General features: G+C 48.4%; 2 protein-coding genes across 4 annotated transcripts in view; one reads left to right on the top strand and one right to left on the bottom strand.

Annotated features, from left to right (window-relative positions):
- The first annotated feature begins 91 nt into the window (after positions 1-91).
- Positions 92-7,886, top strand: Ype (yippee zinc finger protein). Of its 3 annotated transcripts, none has more exons than XM_077681926.1 (3): positions 92-194; positions 529-698; positions 1,873-7,886. In XM_077681926.1, the coding sequence occupies exons 2-3, from the start codon at positions 538-540 to the stop codon at positions 2,066-2,068; spliced, it is 357 nt and encodes a 118-aa protein (XP_077538052.1). In that variant the 5' UTR covers positions 92-194; positions 529-537; the 3' UTR covers positions 2,069-7,886. The 3 variants fall into 3 exon arrangements, with proteins under 3 accessions (XP_077538052.1, XP_077538051.1, XP_077538053.1); XM_077681925.1 differs by lacking the exon at positions 92-194 and adding an exon at positions 211-379; XM_077681927.1 differs by lacking the exon at positions 92-194 and adding an exon at positions 303-326.
- A 2,671-nt stretch (positions 7,887-10,557) lies between these two features.
- The window catches only part of Gefmeso (Guanine nucleotide exchange factor in mesoderm), a 35,701-nt gene continuing 25,904 nt past the window's right edge, over positions 10,558-20,354 (bottom strand). The window contains exons 10-14 of the mRNA XM_077681923.1: positions 20,160-20,283; positions 19,056-19,181; positions 18,951-18,961; positions 17,477-17,566; positions 10,558-13,875 (exon numbers count right to left, since the gene is read on the bottom strand). Of these exons, the coding sequence (XP_077538049.1) occupies positions 12,028-13,875; positions 17,477-17,566; positions 18,951-18,961; positions 19,056-19,181; positions 20,160-20,283 (2,199 nt within the window). The 3' untranslated portion in view covers positions 10,558-12,027. The remainder of the gene's footprint in view (positions 13,876-17,476; positions 17,567-18,950; positions 18,962-19,055; positions 19,182-20,159; positions 20,284-20,354) is intronic.

Here is a 20,354-nt window from a genome sequence, read left to right as displayed (position 1 = left end):
AAAACATTAAAGAATGAACATTTTCAGTAGTCATAAGACATAAAGCGACAACATAAAAACTACTAGTATTTTATGACGTATTCGTGACGTAATCACCGTTTGTTGTGGAACTACAGCCACTACAGCTGTTGGCAGAACGAGGCACTTTAACCAGCACTCCAGTGGTACTTGATTCATCATTACAGCACTGACCGGTGCGTGCGATACTGCGTTTTCTGCCGAACAGCGTATACCTGGCGCCTAAACTTTCCAGCGGTTGTATTCACACTGTATTGACGTCTTGGTGTCACCATTGCGGTCATCGGCTGCCACCGTGTAGCAACCGGGTGGGCTACGCACTTGCCTGGCATGATTGCGTGTTTGTAACGCATGTTTCTAGGTATATTGTTTTCACGTACCACATTTAAGTTATGAGTGCTTGTTTCGTTCAGAAAATATATCAGCTTGGTCCACGTGCAGTTGACAACAGCGGGTTTTGCGCGTGGTTCGTCACATCACTTCGCTTCTTTCCTCGTTCTCGCCTCGCAGGCCGCAGACATGGGCCGCATATTTCTAGAGCACATTGGGGGCTCCCGGCTCTTCTCTTGCGCAAGCTGCGACACCATCCTGACGAATCGCAGCGAGCTGATCAGCACGCGGTTCACAGGAGCCACGGGAAGAGCGTTCCTCTTCAACAAGGTGGTCAACCTCAACTTCAGGTAACGCTCGAAACTGGCTTGCGACGTTCGTCTCCCTGGCCCCCTATAAAGTTGTTTCTCTCTCTCTCATTGGGCGCGAAGGTAACGTGCGCGGTCTGAGGGAGGGATCGAAGAGCTACTTAGCATTTGTACGGGCGACTCATTGAAGCTTACTCAAAGTAAAACACAAAGAAATACGTGGTTTAAGTAGGCTGGTAAGTAGATGCAGTGCAATGGCAACGCCGTAATGCGGTTACATAACTATGCGCACATGAGAATACAGTTTACCATAATCAAACAGTAAGCTACTTTCTAGCTTACCAAATTGCAGTCCTTTTGGTGCAGCTTTTCAAATGAAGCAGTGACTCAGGGCTTAGATAAGCATCCATGTTCTCGGCCTCATAGTTAACAGTGCCTTCCATTTGGGAAACGAAGGGCGTTGTCGTTTGTTATAACACTTTCAGGTCATTGTAAGCTACTTGCAGCTGTAGTTACAACTAGTCCTGGGGTGCACTACGTTTCTGCGAAGGAACCACCTGAAATTCAGCTGTACAGCTTCAGAGGAAAGCTATACAGCTTTCTCAGAAACTTTGCAGCTGAAGAAAACCCACTCTATCCAATGCAAGGTCAAGGTGGCATCTTCCTGGTATAGCTTTCAAGAGTCATGGTTGCGAACTGTGGATGTCAGGGACTAGACATATTGACACGAACCTTGTATTGGGTTTGTTTGTTTGTTTATGTTTCGTTTTTACCGCCCGGTTGCGCCGGGCTGTGTTATCTGTGTGCCAAGTGAAGCGCTTGTTCCATTCTTTATTTTTTATGCTGCACGAGTTATTTCATTTGATAGGGAGAGTGTTTCGCCCTAACATCACCACCCTATATATAATACTCTTCTTTGATGTAGAGTGTTCTTGATGTACTTCGAAATTTCGAGAAACACTCGCGCCGAAAGGTAAATGCCCGTAGAGCCGACGCCATGGCAATCGGTTCGCCGACACTTGCCTGCGCACATCACTTTGTTGACGGCTGCTTCGCCGCCTGTGTGTTTTTTGAGTCGTTAGGGAGAGCACAAGTTCGCTCCAATAAACTTGTTTTTCCTTCAAGACAACTGTGTCATCTTCAGCTCCGTGGCAGTATGTGCCGTCTATTAGATATTTATGACTCTGTCCCGTCCTACCCCGCTTCCCCTGCCCAGTGAGGTGCAAGACCGGGTGATGCTGACGGGGCGCCACATGGTGCGCGACGTTTCGTGCAAGAACTGCGACACCAAGCTAGGCTGGGTGTACGAGTTCGCCACCGAGGAGAGCCAGCGGTACAAGGAGGGGCGTGTGATCCTCGAACGGGCGCTCGTCACCGAGAGCGACGGCATCGAGGAGCACGTGGGGAACTGACCCGACCACAGTGCCGCACCCGACAAGAAGAGACACAACTACCCCCACAGTGCGAGAGACTGTTCGCCTTGACCTTGTTTCTACGGTCCTCTGCAGGGCCAGCTCTGCCCACTTGATCGCTGCATTGATAATTCCCAGACTGTCATCACAAAGGGAACTGAATGCCGCTTAGTGGATCGCCAGGGCCCTCGAGTTAGAGGAATGTCATCCTTGATTGTCGAGCAAGGTTCACGCACAATACCAATCACTGAAGCTGCACGGTGCTTTTTAGATGTTCAGTGATTCTCTGCTGCTCGGTTGCTTTGAAGTTGGGGATTCGGAGCGAGGTGTCGGGCATTGGGAATGGCATTTTAAAAAAGCCCGCTTGCAAGTTGTGGATTAAAATTTAAAAGTTTCAATTTTGGCTGAGTCTGGTGCGAGAACTACCGTATTTATTCGAATATAAGGCGATGTTTTCTCCAAAATCGGTAGATTATATTCGAAGCTCAGTATATACATATGGCATTTTTTTTTGCTCTCCAAACTTCACCCTCGCCTTATAATTGTGACCGCCTTATAATCGAATAAATACGGGAGGCTTATGGGAGTCTGTTGCACTCGAGTCGGCGTCATAGTTTCGAGGGTGCAGGTGTTTGTCCCTCCAGACTCCCTCCGGCACTGGTCCTTGTCTGAGCCAGCTTCCACAGATCTGTGTCGTTTTACATTTTCAAATTTTCTGTGAAAGAAATCTTGTTTAGGTGTGTGGACTGCAGTTCATGGGAGACATGCTGTTTGCTGAAATTGGAACGTTGCTGTGAAAACGAAGCTTGTAGCACATCAAGTGCTGTGCTGTACCAGAAATGTTTAATGCGAAAGCATTAACTGTCACATTGAGCAAAAAAGTTGGCATCCCACGTCTGTAGCAGCGAAATGGCTCCTGAACCTCCCATTGGCTGCGACATGTAGCTAATATTTGCAGGAATACCCACATAAATGCTGGTAGGATTTTCTGTTTCGTGCGAGTCGCAATATTTGCAGTGTTGCATACCTGCAGAGGGGTGTAGACCAGCAGTTGCCAGCAGGTTAAATGTCCCATTCCGTCTGTAGGAGTAAGGCGGCTCTAAATCCTCACATTGGGGGTGTAGCGCGTGCTTTGTGTTAAACACACAGGAACACACACTGTTAACCCTCTGCTCTGCAGTCCGGACCTTTTACCCAATTTCCGGTCGTTCCGGTCTGCAGCTATTTTGCCCGTTTCTGGCACCGTGAAGAAAACCACAAACTGCGCAAGAAAGCCTCACAGGATATTTATTTTTAAAGCAAAACTTTCTACCTTTACCAGCCAACGGGCCTTTCGCGGCATGCGGGACAATAAACTCCCAACGTTTGGGGGGCGGGGGGGAGGCAGAGGGTTCCACTCAGGCGAATTTACCCAGCGTTCCCCGTGCGCAGGTGCCTGCTCGCTGGCAGGCACATTGGCGGTACGCCTTTGTCGTCTGCTTTAGTGACGGTTGTTTTAGGCCTGTTTTGGCTGAGCGTCGCGTCCATTGCGCTTCCTTCGCACGGCTTGATGAACTTGTTCAACAGCACCTCCTGGGTAACCCGGACCCGACAGAATTAAGTGGTTGTACGTGAAGATACGTTAAGGATTGGTTTGCAGGGTGGGAAAACAAAATGTAGCGACCACATAGACATCTGGCCGCTAGAGAAATGCTACCTTTTGCGCACTGCTTGCCACGAATAAGGCTCCGTTTTCTAAATCGGTGAATACCAATTCGGTCGTGTTTTAAGAGGTATTACAACAGGCAAAAGTAGCAACTGGATCTGATAAATAGCGATTATAAAAGTTCCCTAAGCTTTCTCGCGATTCTCAAACTTGCTAAACTAACTAGTTTAATTCAGTATAAATGGGACTCACTGAGCTCGCATGCCAAATTGTTTTGGCATCTGTGCTTGTGTTGTGTGGTGGTGTAGCCTCGAGCTAGCACATCAGGATGGCTAGGTTCTGCTGTCTCACCGTTCGAAAGACGCTCCTCTCCATTTTCTTTCCGCTGACGCACGGCCGGGCTACAGCGGTGGCCTCCACCGCTTTAGCCTGGCTGTGGCCGATGCTTCTGTGTACGGGACTCCGCCCCCGCGAATTTTAGGTAGCGGCTGGCAGAATCTCTGGTTTCACTCTTTGTAGAGCCACGTGTGTCAATTCAACTGACGTCACATGGGCAATTATTGTGGGTGTCGTTTAAAGCTTTGCTTTCCAACCACCTTCACAGCGTGGATTGGAACCAATTTTTTTCTTTTGCATTCTGCTTGCAACTTCTTTACCAATATTTGAGCAGTGTGTGAGACCGCTTGAAGCAGGCTCCTCGGTGCCGGCCAGGGTTCTTAGATGCGACGCCTCTCATTCACTCGCCTTGCCCCTGCATCCAGCCGGCGTTGTTGTCGGCGTCCGCCCCTCCCCCATTCTCCTCGCCGCGCCAGCTGCGCTCTCCGCCGCTCACCCCCTCTCCTCTCCGATAGCGAACACTCTCTCGCGAGGGGCATTGGATTGGATTGGATTGGATTTGATTTGATTTGATTGGATTGGAACTCTGCGATGCTTCGCATCACCTCAGGGTTCCCCTCGGGAAGATGGTGTAATTTTTTATTGCAGGTTTTGCACCACGACAGTTTCCCTCCTACCTCCTTTTGTTTTTCTGTCGCTAAAAACGGCACAGTCCTTGTTGCTTCACCCTGGGAGCTTGTAGATGAAATGGCTCGTCCCATCTGACCTTTACTCACACTCCATACTTGCAGATAGGGCCCAATTTTCGGCTCAAGCCCTCGGGACACCCGCTAGCTGTTGGATGAGGCTGAGGAAGTAGTGCAGGTTTCCTTGCTCTTTTTCACCATGATTTTGCAGCTGTGCGCGCCTCTACATAAAGCTGTGGACAATGAAAACCTCTCTATGCCAGAAAAAAGCTTTGGCCACCGTTTAATTGTCTTTCGACAACATGCATAGCTCACAGAGTAATAATCCGCACGGTTCTGTCTCTACAGCCCTCAAGGTCTTCGTCACTCGCCTCTGTCGAATCACGGTTATCACGTACTGATGGAGGCACTCAGTTCTCCTCCTCACCGAAGTCAGCATTGCTTTCTCTAAGTGCACCACCGTAGAACAGCATATTGAGGAAGCGGCCATGCTTTGCAGCAAACAGCGTGCACGTGAAAACACTCTGGAATCCAGAAAGACCGTGCTGAACACTGTGCTTCAATGCGCCGATGCAACGCAGGCGATAAGGCGCGCCATAGTGGAGGGCTCCGGAATAATTTTGACCATCTTCGGATCTTTAATGTGCGCGGAAATCTCGAACACATGGGTGTTTTTTGCTTTTCACCTCCATCAGAAAAGCCGCCCCTGCAGCCAAGAATCGAACTCTCGTTCTGAAGGAGCACTTGGCGGGGTTCAAGTCGACATTAATGCTTTCGCATTCAAAATGTGTAAAATTCACTTGAGTGTCGAATTTTTTCCCAACTACGACTTTTTTATCGCAAGTTTTTGTCTCCTTGGTGGGGGTAAAATGCCAGGTATTTACCCCTTGAATGTTACAGCTTCTATTTGAAGTTCCAAAACCACTGCACTTTACGTCTCATCTTTCCCCATCCTCATGATGTCGAAAACCAAGCACATTGCCTAGCAACCTGGCCAGAGAGTTTTGCGAGTGCGTGTTGTAGTCGATAAACTATGGTCTGAAACATTTAGCGTGCAGCGACAAGCCCGATTGAGGCTGCGTGCACGTGTGCAGTAGCCGACAGTTTTTTTCAGACTCGAAAAATTTGGACTTGCTGGTTATTTTGGACTTTCCCAAGGTTCGCCAGTTGTCCAATAGGAGCAATGACTCAGATTTTTCCAACTGCTCTTTTATTCTGACTATTTTTAGCTCCCCTCCAGGTCCAAAAAAATCTGTCGGCTACTGTATACGAAAGTTTGTTGATGTCCCGCACTATCTCGAGTCCTTGTTAATCACAAGTTTAGAAAGACTGTGAAACGCACACTTGTGTAACATCTGTGGCACACCGTTAACGTGCTGTATGTACTCCTTGCGAGAAAGCAATGGGTCGTCCCGATTCTGACCATTTTTTGTGGATGCCTATGACAGGCATGAGACAACCCAGCAGCACTAGCATTTTGCACTTGTGCTGTAAAAGTAAGACACTGCTCTTGACCCTTCATGCAGCAAGAAAAAAACATGCTATTTCCGATTTAATGAGTTTCGCTATTGAAAAGCTGCAAGGTCAGTTTTTGCACAGTGAACAAGTGCTTGGTGCGGTGACTCACTCAAGCTCGAGTCAATTTAGAAGGCAGTAGGCAAGTTGAGCCAAACCACCACCCACACATAGGCTTTGTCACTGGCGTTTCAAGGGGCATGAAGTTTGCGATGAAACTGGTATCGTCGTTATTGGTACAGAGCAGTCTTTTGTAAGAACCAAGCTTGCATTTTGTCTTCATAGCTACGTTAAAAACAGGAGATTGTCACCCAAGATTGCAATGCTTCTTGTATCAAAAATTGCTATTGAAGGGTATTCCAATTGCTTGAGGAGTGTCGATCACCATTTTTAGGGCAGGCGCATGGTCTCTGTGGAGATGTAGGCAATTCTTGCAAAAAACAATGACAGGGAGACATGGTTTCTATGAGTATTTAATGGCACACAATTCCACTAACAGAGGGAAAGTAGAAAAAAAAATCCTGCTTAAGCAGAGGACACGCATGGCAGTGTAACAAGTGCACGCAGAACAAGCTGCCAAAGATTTGTTCCCAAATTACGCGCAATAACTTGTCTCTCAATGCGCATGGTTCACAAAATTGACACACACAAACACAAAATCGCAATCGATTGTATTGTTGCCTCATTCAATCGCTACCAACCTAGATATATTTGATCATTTTGTAACGATGAGCTACACTTTGAATGACTGCGGATACTATCTCTAGTTATACGTTTTTTTACGCACACAAAATGCAAATGCACGAAATTGTAAAACTCAAACCATACCTCGGGCATACTCTCTCGATAATGTAATAAATACAGAGGAAGAACCTACAAAATCACGCGTCTTAAAGCTGCTGCACCCCGGCAAGCAGCGACTCTCGCCATTCAACTCTGTGTGGCTAATCACCGGAATAAGCACGAGAGTTTCGTAGAGGGCATCTTGGCAAACTCAATACAAGGGGAAAGGAAAATGACACCAAAAAAGGGAGACTGTTTGAGGCTTAACAGGGCAATAAAACAATCGTCTAGCTACGTACATTTTAACTATATCCTAGACAGCATCAGAAAGTGTTGATTCAGAAGTACCAAAGCCTCAGAAGTGAGTAAGCAGTCAGTTTGGTTTGCCTTCCCGAATGCCGAGGCAATGTTTGCCAACAAGTGGCGACTCCAGAGTGCATTCAGTCTCAGTCTCGTTGCACCATGACACCAGGTGGACACAGTCAACTCCTTCCATAACGCAGGAACTTACTCGCACGTGATTTTTCACGTGCTTCAAACCGTCACGGGAACAGCCTTCGACGAACTCGCGTGTGTGATTAAAAATAGTAGTGTGCACTGCATCTCAGCATGTAACAAGGTGAAGAGTGTTTGTATAAATTTTTTTTTGTGCATTCTCAGTGCAGAAAAAAAAACAACAAGAAACTGAGATCAATGTTCGATGTCAGACAGGAAGACATTCTACCATTTTTTGTTTTCCTATTTTCACTTGTGCCCTGCACACGGTTTCACTTCACAAAACATACAGAGTAGTTTCCCCGATATTTTCTCTGTGCGAAAGTGCTTTACAAAAATAAAATTTGCCAGAAATGTTCTCCCATGTCTCGTTGCATGAACTGTGGTGGAATATGAACATCAACTGTGGAGCGCAAGTCTGTACAAAAACTGAGCTGCTTATTGAGACATTGTGCGACAAAAGCTGAAATGAAATCTTCAGCATACACCAAAATTATTGCGGGGAATATTCCTGCCAGTCACTGAACCAGTTATTAACATCAAGTCGACTTACATGAAAAAAAAGGAAATGAAGGATGGACGTAAATATTTCAGAAATGAGGTCCGAAAATTGCAGTGGTATTAAAAAACTTGGAACGCCAACTTACAGACCAAGAACCACATTCGTTGCTAAATTGTTGAGTTTGCATTAATTGGCGCTAGGTTTAGAGGTCTAGTGAAACAATAACAAAAAAAAAGGCACACGGACAATTTCTACCAGGAGGTAACGATTCTGTTTACTACCAGACTTAGCGATAGTAATTTCATATGTACTGCACTTCACAAGACGCTATGTTGTAAAGCTAATGTGCCGATTTTGCTCGAAGCATTTGACTGGTCATCGGAAATTATTTCTTTCGCACTGCTGAAGGCACAGTTAAGCTAAAGCTTGATCTGAACTCCAACTGGCATCTAAAATACAAATAATAGGGAATCATCCTGAGCTCATTGCTTTTTAGCATTTCGAAACAAACAAAAAAAAAACCTTCGTACAAGTACTTTGAGCAATTAGAAACTGTCCCCACTAGAAAAGGCACTCTTACCCAATGCTCTGCCTTAAGAAGAAACAAGATTGCTCTAAGCCTAACTTAAGCCTAGCTAGCAGCTCTTAGAGTAGCTGAATAAGTGCTACGCCTTCTTTCCACACATGACATCTGCAACACGACAATGGCACTTTGGTTCAACAAAACACTCTCGAGTTCAAAGCATCGACTACCCATTTCAGCTTTGCCTCTAGTTCAGTCTCAGCTCTATGGCTGCATAAAGAAAGAAACAGAAATGAAGCCAAAAGAGGCTCCCAGAGAGCCCCTGTAAGCAACACTAGCCTACGTTTCGGTCTATCTTGACTATTAACCTACACCTGGGCTATTGATCGTCAGCATGGGAAGCTACTGAACATCTACTCATTAAATCCAAGCAAGCAACCACGGAGCAAGATAAACAGGAGCGCCGACTTCGCTCTCTCCTGCGGGCTCTTAATGTCCATAACTCGCGGAGCACAATGTAGATGGCGCAGCGAAAGGGGCCTTAGCCGGCGGCGGCTAAGCGGCCGGCGTTCCCCGTGCGCCGGCGGGCGAGTTGGCGGAACGCATTTCGTCGGCTCTGTCGTCTGCTACGGCGACGGTAGTTTTGGGCACGGACTGCTTTGGGCCTGCTTTGGCGCCGCTTCGCGTTCATTGCGCGCCTCCTTCGCACAGTTGATTAACTTGTTCGACAGCACCTTCCGGGTAACCCGGACCCGAAGGAATTGAGTGGCCGTACGGCAAAGACACCTTAAGGATTGGTTTCCATGGCGGGAAAACAAAATATACAGACCACATACAAACATATGGCTGCTATACAAACACTACCTTTTGCGCGGTGCTTGCCGAAAATGTGGCTCCGTTTTGTAAATTTGGGAATACCAATTTGGCTCTGTTTTAACAGGTTTTACAAAAGGCGAAAGGAGTAACTGGTTCTGATCACTGGCGATTATAAAAGTTCCCTCAGCTTTCTCGCAGTTCTGCAACTTGCGTCCAAAACAGAGTCGGGCCGGCAACACGGGCCGGGCCAAACACGGGCCAAAACACGGGCCGGCACTTACGCGCTCATCGGAAAAGAACAGAAATGCGATAACATCACCCGCGACTGCCCGCGACGTAGCAATCTGCTCAAGATCAAGTCCCTGACAGTGCGGTCTCTTCACAAGCCTTCATTTCGCGATAACTCGCCGAAAGAAAAGGTTTAACGAGCCGGTTGTTTTGCTGGTCAGTCGCTTAATGAAAAAAAAAAAAAAAAAAAAACGCCGGGAACCCTGGTAGGCCAAAAAATTGCAGCCATACAAATCGCAGCATTTTATTTGGAGACCGCGGTGTTATCGACGAGATAACACGACCGTAGAGCGACAGTGAACATCGGGCGGTAAGTTGCGGCATGAGTTAAAATGAAGTATGCGTTTGATATTCTTGGGTTCCTTATGAAGCTGACAGTGTTTTTGTACAGTTGATACAACAGGGCAGCCGTCCAATTCAGTCATTGGCACAGAAATGTGTCTCATTGCCGTTTGCCGATGGAGACTCCGGGCGACCCTTGTAAGCGTTGTTCGTGCGCAGAAGCAGCATAAATAATTAAGCACGCGGCCGGAGAGCGGGATAACAACAGAGGGTAACCTTTGCGCTGCATCGATTCGTCGTAAGCAGAATCACGCTAGACTATGTTGTGGCGTTCCATATTACTCTTGCTCATTCTTTGGTGCTTCTGAAGTCGTCGTCGTTCAGTTGCGTCTTACATGTGCTGGGTTAGTACAATATTTTTAGTGGATATTCATAATGTCAGACTAAACGTTCCGGGAATAAGCGATCGCCATGTATGCGGCGGCGTGCGCTTATCTGCGCCGTCTATTGCGGCCACGCACGGGTGTTTAAATTCCGCGCGTGCACGCATGCCTCCTGCATAGTAGGACAGGCATAAGACAGACGTCGCTGCGCAAGAAAAGGTGCCTCTGGGGAGAGCGAAGAAGGGAAGAGCCATGTACAGAGGCACAGCGACGAGAGGGCGAACGGAGGAGGAAGAGAGCAAAGGGAAAGCTGGGCGGCCGGCGGCGCGTGGACATTATCTGCCCGAGCAAAAGATTTTTTCTGGGCCACAGTCGGCGCTCCTCTTTATATCTTGCTCCGTGCAAGCAACCTTGGTCCACGGCACTCTGTGGTTGCTTACTTCTGCGTAACGCTGAACGAATACGTTAAAAAAAATGTCGAAAAGCAAACTGAAACTGGACCGAACCCCGTTTCACCTGCAGGCACTGGACTGACTCCCTGGGTTACTAATTCTATCAAATGCCCAGCGAAATGTAAACTGGACGAGATGACGTATAAGAAAATTGTACGCCGTGCAAAAGCCGCACGATTATAAAAAAATATAGCTGCTACTATGTCACAAACCGTGACGACTGCGTGAGAAAATTACTCGGCAAATTGTGCATTTATCGCCGCGCACAACTCTCGCCAAGCGTATGAAATAAAATCTGCTTAGAAAAGGAACGCACCGAGCTAAAATCGTTGTGCGTTCAGTAAATACAACACGTAGAGTATATTATCCTAAATAGCTTGGCTCAAACTGTCTTCAAATTCGGCATGGTCGCTGTTTGATTGACGACGGAGTACTGTTCTATATATCAAGTACCTGCTGCTACAAGATCGCCGTCCGTTACCCCTGAATGAGCATGAATAGCTTACGATTTAAACAAAGATGCTTAACGCCCAGCAACACGCAATGGCACTAGATACGGCCATTTCAATGAAATGGACTCCTAGGGTGACATCTACACACGAGTAGGAGGTCTAAGCTGCAGCGCATTCGACTCTAGAACTACCCAATGTCACTGACACCCGGGCGTTGCATATTATTTAGGGTGTAAGTTTCACCACCAAACCAAATCGGTATCATAATCTACAACAGCACTGGACAAGCTAGTCCATCATAGCTGGTTTTCGGCTATAACAGACACTGATGTGAAATTCCTTAGTACACTTTTCCATAGCACATTGTTGCATTAGCAAAAAATATTCTATCTGCATAGAATTTACAGGGAACTGGTTTTTGTCCGTTTAGGTTCTATGGGTTCAATGCAGGCTGCTGCTGTTGCCGACTGTGGTCATATTCACTCTTTGTAGAAAATCTTAAAATGAGTTAGCTTAGCTAGAGCTTGAAAAGTTTCCAGATGATTAGACAACACTGGGTATGCTGCGAAAAATAAAAAAAAAAAACAAATGATCACCCTGGCCGCCGCTCTAGTCAACTCTCAAGGTGAACAGCGCTTCTAGATCGCCACACCCACCGAGCTGGCTTTTGGAAGACTGCCTAAGCGAAACTTCTGCCTTCTTTGGCGCTGCCCCATCGGAGCCAGCCTTCACTAGCTCCCGCAGAAAGCTTCTTTACGAGGGGCGCAAAGTTACAACACGAGACGAGACTAGGATAGAGGGCTAGGAGTTGGGCCCCATACCAGCTTGAAATTTGTCCACAAGGTGCTTGACCCAGCCTTTCTGGCGACAAGACCTGGGCACTACCCCAGGGGAAGAGGCACAGGAACTAGGCTGCTGCTGCTGCTGCTGTTGTTTTGATTCCACCACAGGCGTTGCCTTTTCGGCCGTCAGCAAGTCTCTACACTGTTGATCCCCCACTGGAGGCTTGTCGGCCAATTCGCCGACACCACCGGCACTGACCCTGCGCGACAACGAGCTCACTTTCACGGCGGCAAGTTCGTGCTCGCTGCCGCTGACCTCCTCTGGGTCGCTGTAGATGGCAGAGTCGCGGAACATGTCCTCCGCCAACACGTCTTCGATTGCCTCGAAGGTCCGCTCGTAGTAACTGTCCGCTGAGGAATCGCTGTGGTCGGAGTCGGTGTCATCATCCAGAAACTCTAACATGGCGGCACCTTCCGGTGGGTTCAAAGGTCGCGCGGACGGCGGTGTCAGCGGTCGCAAAGGAGGCTTGGAAACTTGGTCCTCGACCTGTTCCGGCTGTGGGTTTTTCTTGTTCAGTATAGCGAGAATGGTGTGTGGAATGCAGTAGTCGGGCTCTTTCTGCCGTGCGATCCGTGCCGCCGCACTGGCATTGCCCTGGACTCCGCCGCCCATGCTCGTGGAGCGAGAAAGCTGCCTCGTCTTGGAGTGTATCACACTCGCGCACGCTTTGCTCAGCGAGCCGATGATCTTGAGCTGCGCCAACTTCGACTCGGTGCTCCGGACGCTGTCCTGGCTGGACCCGTTGTTCAAGTGGTTGTCGTCGGCGTCGTCGTGCGTCGGCGGTGACCACAGCGCGCGCGTCAGCTTCGTGCCGAGTCCCAACAGCATGCCTCGCAGCGATCCACCGTGCACTGTGTCCCGCCGGTAAATCCGGTGCTCGGGGTGAACCACGGAAGACGATGCCAAGTTCTCCACGCTAACGCCGGAGTTGAACTCCTGACTGCTGAACTGGCTTTCACCACCGCCGCTTTGCGGTGCAAACTGTCTGGGTCCGTCGATGAAGTCCGCCCGAGACGGCTGGTCTGACGCTATCGTGAACGGCCGCTGCTGCTGTTCTGGTCCTGGAAGTCCGAGCCGCTCCATGCGAGCCCGGAGCTGATGCGACTTGGTCCCTCCGGCTCCAGAATTCGAGATGTCGTGACGGAAACTCGGCGGCAGCGAGCCGCACCTCTTGCAGGCGTTCGCCGGAAGGTGTTCTTCCAGACTGTTCAGCCAGTCTTCGGGTACACTGTTCTCCCTTCGCACTTGCTTCGGGTGCCCCAAGCTGGTTCCTTCGGAACAACGAGGGCTCGTTCCGCACTTTAGGACTTCAGTGAATGAGTGACTTCGCTGGACTAAGCTGCCCGATGTGGAAGCTGTGCAACGAGCACCGAGTCTTGCCCACAAGGTTGTCAGGTCACCACCACCACCACCACTGCCAGTGCCAGCAGCGCAAAGGCCATCATTATAGTTTTGCTGGCTGATGTGTCGACTAGCAAATTCAAAGGTCACGTACTCTCCTGGAATCTCCTCTTCGGAGCGGCGGCCTGTGGCGGCGTACACGGACGGCCGGTACCGAAGGAGCCGTCGAACGTCCACGACGCAGGCACCGCCGTCTTCATTTTCCGTATCGCTGGTGTCCACGCTGTTACCAGAAAGCTCCTTCCAACGTGGATGCCGCATCTTTTCACCGTCACTTCTGGGCTGGAGCTCTTGCTGCGTCCTCGTCTCAGGCTTGGCTGCGGGGGTCAGTTCGGATCTGGATGTGGTTGCCAGGCTTGACCCTGATTTTTGGTCAGCGACCGTCGGAGAGCCAGGTGGAGTGCACTGCAATGCGAGGGCGGGAAATTCAAAAGGAACAAATGTTCTATAAAGGGTGCACTGAATAAATTTGCGTTTTGTTGCTTATAACAAGGAATAAAAGTCTTTCAGGTACCATGCTAGATTAATTCTAACGCATCCATGATTCTAATTGGCATCAAATTTTGTTGACTGAAAGCCTGAAAGTGCAGAATTTCATGGCCGCGCTATGAAAAGTTTATCAATGGTCAAATACCATTCTCTCGTTCAACTGTTGCTTTGGTGGCACCTTTATCGGCACTGCAGCTCCCAACGTCGCACATCGTGACCGAAACTAAGCGTTAGCTAAAAACATGTACAAGCTGTAACTGTGCATCTCACACTGTAGACATTGCTGCTTTGGAAGAGTGTACACATAATTCACGAGCAAAGGAGACCCTATCGATTAAGCCTAATCTAGTCGTCCTAGGCTACAAAACAAAATCACTCTTATTGACAAGAATTTTGACTAAAAAGTAGGGGTGTGCGAATATTCGAAAATTCGAATATTCGATTCGAATTTTTTGGTATTCGATTCGATTCGAACGACACTTTTATTGTTCGAAATATTCGAACCACCCAAAACTAAAAAAAAAAAAAAAAAAAAAAATTCAGAGCGTGTCTGTATCGGTGTTTATTTACAGTGGACTCTCGATTATACGATTCTGGGGGTGCGAATTTCGGGATGATACGAATTTCCGAAAAGTCCCGGCTAAATTGCATCGTTTGCAATGGGAAAAATTTCGGCTGTTACGAACGGACCTGCGCGGCTCGGCGGAAGATACGAACGAGCCGGCGAGGCACCCGACTGCCGAACGAGCAAGTGACGGCTCTCGCTCCCCTGTTTGTCACTCTTTCTACAGAAACGGCCGGGCTGTTGTTTTCTGCTCGCGAAAACGCTCTGCGCACGCCCAACGCGCTGACACCGCCGCGAAACCACCCCCACGCTGCGCGCGGCGCGGCCGGCGGCGTCAACATGGCGTCGGCTCCAGCCGCGAAGTGGCGCGGGCGCTCGTGCGACCGCTTCTAAGCGCTCTTTACAATGCGGCTCAAGGGAGACACAAAGTTGCTTGTGCGGTAAAGGAGCTGATAATGCATGCGAAAACGGTACTATAAAACATCATCCGCGCCGAGTGAAAGCGCCCATAAAATATTTGCCGGGGTGCTAAGCCTAACCATCTCCGGCGGAGCCAAGCCGGCTGTCTCGATCTCATCGCAAGTAGTCAGGCTCCTCCATTCTGCCGCGCGCGTCGTGCGTCATTTTCTGACCGAGGTAGGCGCTACCGCGGGCGCGAAATCGTCGATGTGGGCGTGAAAATACAGCGCTCGCAGAGCCGAGGCGAGCGAATCGCGTGCAAAAACGCACCATGCGGTTCACGCTTGGCTGTTGCGGCGCGTAGCGAGCTTGGCCACAGCGAGCGAGGAGACGAGCGCGAAGCTTTACGTGCTCCAGAAAGGACTGCTTTGCGACACGGGGGTTAAAAATAGCAGAAAAAAATCACGAATTTCTTCACGCGAAAGTAGGAAAAGAAATAAACGAACATTTTTTTCAGCGCTAAATTTTTTGGTCTGTGTTGGTTCATACGAATTTCGGATGATACGAATATTTTTCGCAGTCTCGCGAGATTAGTATCATCAAGATTTTACTGTATCAGCGCGCGGCAATGTGCACGGGCTCGGGCATGCCAGCTACTAGTCTCTCAAGTGAGCGGCTGTTTTCGGTATCTGGTAAAGTGGTGACGAGCAGGAGGTTGTCACCGCTCCCTGAACATGTCGAGCAGTTAACCTTTCTCCATGTTAACATTTAAGTGAGTGCCGACCTTAACCTGTTCAGTGCAATGGTATTGTGTATTTCCTAATTTTACTTTGTGATTTGTTGTGCAATAAAGCTGCAGTTTTTGTGTCTCTAGATGGTGAAAACATTAATTTTACAAAAAACAATAAGTATTCGTATTCGAAAAATATTCGAAAAATATTCGAATCGATTCGAACGTTGTTTTTATTATTCGAATTCGCTTCGAAATTAAAAAATTGATATTCGCACACCCCTAAAAAGCTCTGTGATCAACAGGTCACCATGCCAAGAAGTAAGGCTACTGACTAAAGCATAGGCATTTAACTACAAACACTGTCTAGCTGAGTAAATTAGGCAAAAAATTTTGTTATACAAGCAGAAAAGGAAGCACAAAGGAAGCAGCAGCCTCCTCATCTTTTCAGTACAGTCAAACCCGATTAAGTCAAACTCGCAAGAAAACACCAATCAGTTCGATACAGTATAAGCATGCTAAAGAGTTGGACGTCATAAAAGTACATACCATTTATAAAAACACCTTACTGATGAAACTGCCTTACTTTCACACAAAATAGCCAGCTGCACCTTCTTCTGCTTTAACAACTTCGCTGCCTGACGCAGTATGAACTTCTCCACAATGTCGAAAGAGTCGTAGCAGCCGAGGCAGCAACCTTTCCCATTCGTGAGGAAGCTCCGGACTCGTGAGTAGCACAATTTACCGTGGAGGTTGTGAGCAAAGGATCGCCGTTGCTTTTCTCGTTGCACCTGCTTTTGCTTGCGCTCAGTACGATTTCAGCAATGTAGCCTTACAAACTATCCTATGGCTGCAACACCATCATCCACACACACAAACTCGCCATTGTTGACCCGGAAAGGGCATCTGGAAATTCCGACAGCTCGCTCTACACTTCGGCTACACCAGCTGTGGTGGCTTCGCTGCACTCCTAAAAATTTTCGACGGTATCACTGGCACGCAGAAGCGGCAGATAAAAAGCAATTTCAGGCGGTCTCTTCAGTAACATCCGCGCAGAACCTACTTCAACAAGGTTAGTCTAGGTTCCCTGCCCATTGTGCTGAGGGTGCTCTTGGCAATCTCGTACGTCCGACTTCTCATTGCATTTGACTTGATTTACGACTGCCAGCTTCATGGCAAAAGGCAAATTTCGCTGCTTCGCGCTAGCTAGAGCTGTCAAATAAGCCTTTATTTAGTGACACTAACACTAGCCACTACCGCTACACTTCGAAATAAATCCTTCAAAGAAAGTGCGAATGACGCAAGCACAACAAATGAACGAAAAAAGAGAGAAAAAAAAGAAAAGGCACGGCGGGAGGGCCAGGATCATTTTTCGCATGGGGGTGTCGACGGCTCACCCTACACAGCATGGCTAGTCTAGTGCAGCGGCGCAGTCACTTGAGAAAGAGTCAGGGGAAGGAAAGGGGGAAAGAGACGACTGCTGGTCCGGCTAGACCACTTTTAGGGGTGTGCAGGCGGGAATTCGCGAGGGAAAGCCAACTTCGGGGTGAAAGGGGGGGGGGGGGGGGGGGGGGGGGGGCTTCTGCGCTGCGGCACATGGCGTTTGATATATCGGGAGTTGTTGGTATTTTTGTTCAATATAGGCGGAATTCTTGCTACGTATTCTCACTGCAAATACCGTGGCCAGAAATAGTTCGATATGCAGGTTAATTCGATGTAAAAACACGTTCGATATAGTCGGGCTCGACTGTACTCTTTGGACGAGAAAGCAACTCTATCCCTTTTTTTTTTTGCTACTGTAGACAGAAAGTGGGAAAGCGTACCTCTGTACAGCACTTGAACTCGGCCGGCTCCGAGGTGCTGATCCTCTGGTAGGAGACAGGCTGGCAGGAACATGACTTGCGGAGCAGCGCCTGTGCAAGGGGAACGTTTCGCAGCGCGCACAATCTCTTGATCTGCAACAAAGCCCCGAGCAACAAGAGTGCCGCCAGCCGGGGTTAGTGTGGTTAGTGCAAAGAATAGAAACAAAGGAAAACCTTAATCAGAGGGGCGGAAAGAAGTCAGTGAAACAGAATGAGGTTGAAATGTGATAGCGTTTTCAAATCCCGACCCCAACCCAGAGCTTTTGCACCTTTTGAGTGCAAATTGAGCCACGAATCCAATGCCTGTACTGTCCACACGAGACATCATACCAATCCGGACCTCGCATGCAAAGTCAGTTGCAAAAGTTCATGGGCCCCTGGGGGGGGGGGGGTGGGGGGGGCAAATGGAAAGCAGTTCTCTCTCCTACAGCAGCCACACAGCCTGTGTCCATGCAAGTGACTTCGCTTCCTGAATAAAACAAATTACATGCACACCAAATGCTGGGCTGCACTTGAGCTGATATTTGTTACAGTGGTCTGCAAACTTTTAAGCCAACTGACACCTTAGCCTTTTCTCCACTGCACCCCCTTACAAGCCAACTACTGTATTTATTCGATTATAAGGTGGTCATGATTATAAGGTGGGGGAGCAGTTTGGAGAGTCATAAAAATAGCCATATACTGAGATATAATCGCCATATACTACAATATATATTCAGCTTCGAATATAAATGGCGGGGTATGACTTTGAGACTACGAACTTTGGGGAAAAAAAAAAAAAAGGAAACTTCGCCTCATAATCAAATAAATGCGGTGTTCCAATACGGTGTTCGAATTAATGAGCCCAACTTCACATGTTTCCCTATGAAACTTTCTGTCGCCGTGGCTGGTGGCGCCACCTATCACCAGTTTCTGTCATTCCGTAGCGTAGTTACACCCTCTGCCAAAGAAGCATTAGTAGAAGCAACACTCTTAGTGTACCAGCACCTTGCACCTGCTGTGGCTAGCACTTGATACCATGATATCAAGCCCGACCACCAAATGCAGGTAGCTGAAGTATTTCTCAAGGCTACATACAATGCTGTTGGTACTGCCTATAATTTAGCGATGCGTGCCTATTGATGAAACAAAAATGGAATGGCAAAACAAAAAATTAAGGAAAAGAATAAGGAGGACGAAAACGAAGAGAAGGTGAAAGAAGGATCAAAAGAAGAAGAACAAGGAGGAGAAGAAGATAAGAACTAGGAGTGTTTCAGATGCATTGCTAACTCGTTGAGGACGTCGCAGGCATCGTCGCAGGAATGAATACCCACACACAGGTTTAAGTGCAGCTCAAGGCATAACAGCTTTCAAGAGAGATTTTAACAAAGCAGGGCACACTTTTCTCGGTGCACCAACCTGACAGCACCTTGCAAACAGACACGACAGAGCTCACCTTTCTCGGACCTGCACAGAGAACAGAAGAAGACCGCACTTAATGCACTGGGGCGAGCGGGTGAACACTAACAAGGGTGGAAGGCAGGGGACAGGGGTTCCTCACCTCTGGACAGGTGGAGAGCCCTGTGCAGACTGCTCTCAGATTTCCGCCGATCGTATCTCCGCCTCTTGAGGTACTCCGGTGGTGCCAGCGCCTTTTTCGCAGGCCCTTGGTCGCGCAGCAGGGTTCCTACAGGGAGGGAGGGAGGGAGGGATAGAAGTTTGTTACAGACTCCAAACATTCATGCTTTTTGCGGTTACGAGACACACACACTTCCAAGGTTTTTTTTGTGTATACGTGCTCGTATACCATCTATGCTTGAAAGGACAAGGGTATAGAAAGCTGACAAGGGGGACCACGTGCAGGAAGGAGCGCGTCGAGCATTTGCTGCAGCTAGGGCAACGCAAGCGTCATGTATCTACAAGGTTAAGGAGATTTTCATGCAACCGACTGCCTTCGTGGCCAGTGTGACAAAGTGTGCGGTTTTCGAAAAGGAAGCATTGGTGACAAGGGAAGGTATGTATTCGTGCAGATATAAGTTCAGTGCTGGCATGCACAGCGCAACGAAATTTGGCCAATTTTTCATGTGCATGCCACGGGACCACCCTGACAATTTCACTCAGATATAGCAAGAAACAAGGAGTCAATATTCAAAGGCAGCTTATCCCCTTTAACTAGCATCAGACAAAAAACAAAGCAAGTGCATGGAGCAAAAGATGTCACACTAGTGGCCAACTTCACGCTTACTGTTTGCCGCCATGAATGATATCTGCAGGAATCATACATGGCTATAAACAAGAAATTAAATATGAGCACACTTTGATGCTTCTCCCTCCTCCGTGAACTAACCTTGTTATCTAGCCTGTCCATGCGATAAACTGGGAGGTCGAACCACAATCGCTAGACACCTTTCACACCGTGAAATGGCCTTGCTGTCGCGTCAGTGTCGTTTAAATGTGTCGGAGCTACACCTCGGCTAAGAGGCGTGCCACAATAAGGTGTGAAGGGTGGTACACCATCTAACCCAGGCCTATTCTTTTGTTTCCTCCCTGAGTAACAAATACAAACCCTGCAACTGTGAGTTGGACCAAAGGCCCTACATCATTGTGTGTACAACATTATGGTCTAGAAAGAGCCTCCAAGCTCCGCACATGCAAGCGCACGTACGGTCGTTTTGCCCGAGCTCCAGCACCAGCTGCTTGGCGTGGCTGGGGATGACGGCACTGAAGCTCTCGATGATGGCCCGCTTCAGCTGCAGGCACCACTCGCGCTTCTGCTCCAGGCTGCGGGCCTGCACACAGGGTCACACAGTCACACGAGGGGAATCTCCAAACCAAACAGAAGACAGCACAACTATAGGTA

Source organism: Haemaphysalis longicornis, unplaced genomic scaffold, assembly GCF_048455015.1.
Source record: "Haemaphysalis longicornis isolate Haplotype H1 unplaced genomic scaffold, Haemaphysalis longicornis Haplotype H1 scaffold_8, whole genome shotgun sequence".
Lineage (NCBI taxonomy): Eukaryota > Metazoa > Arthropoda > Arachnida > Ixodida > Ixodidae > Haemaphysalis > Haemaphysalis longicornis.
Note: the sequence above shows the minus strand (reverse complement) of the source record. Positions and strands in the feature narration are given on the sequence as shown.

Coding starts and splice junctions, on each gene's coding strand:
- Ype (XM_077681926.1), top strand. CDS start 538: ATGGGCCGCATATTTCTAGAGCACATTGGGGGCTCCCGGCTCTTCTCT. Junction 699..1,872: donor GTGGTCAACCTCAACTTCAG/GTAACGCTCGAA, acceptor TCCCCTGCCCAG/TGAGGTGCAAGACCGGGTGA.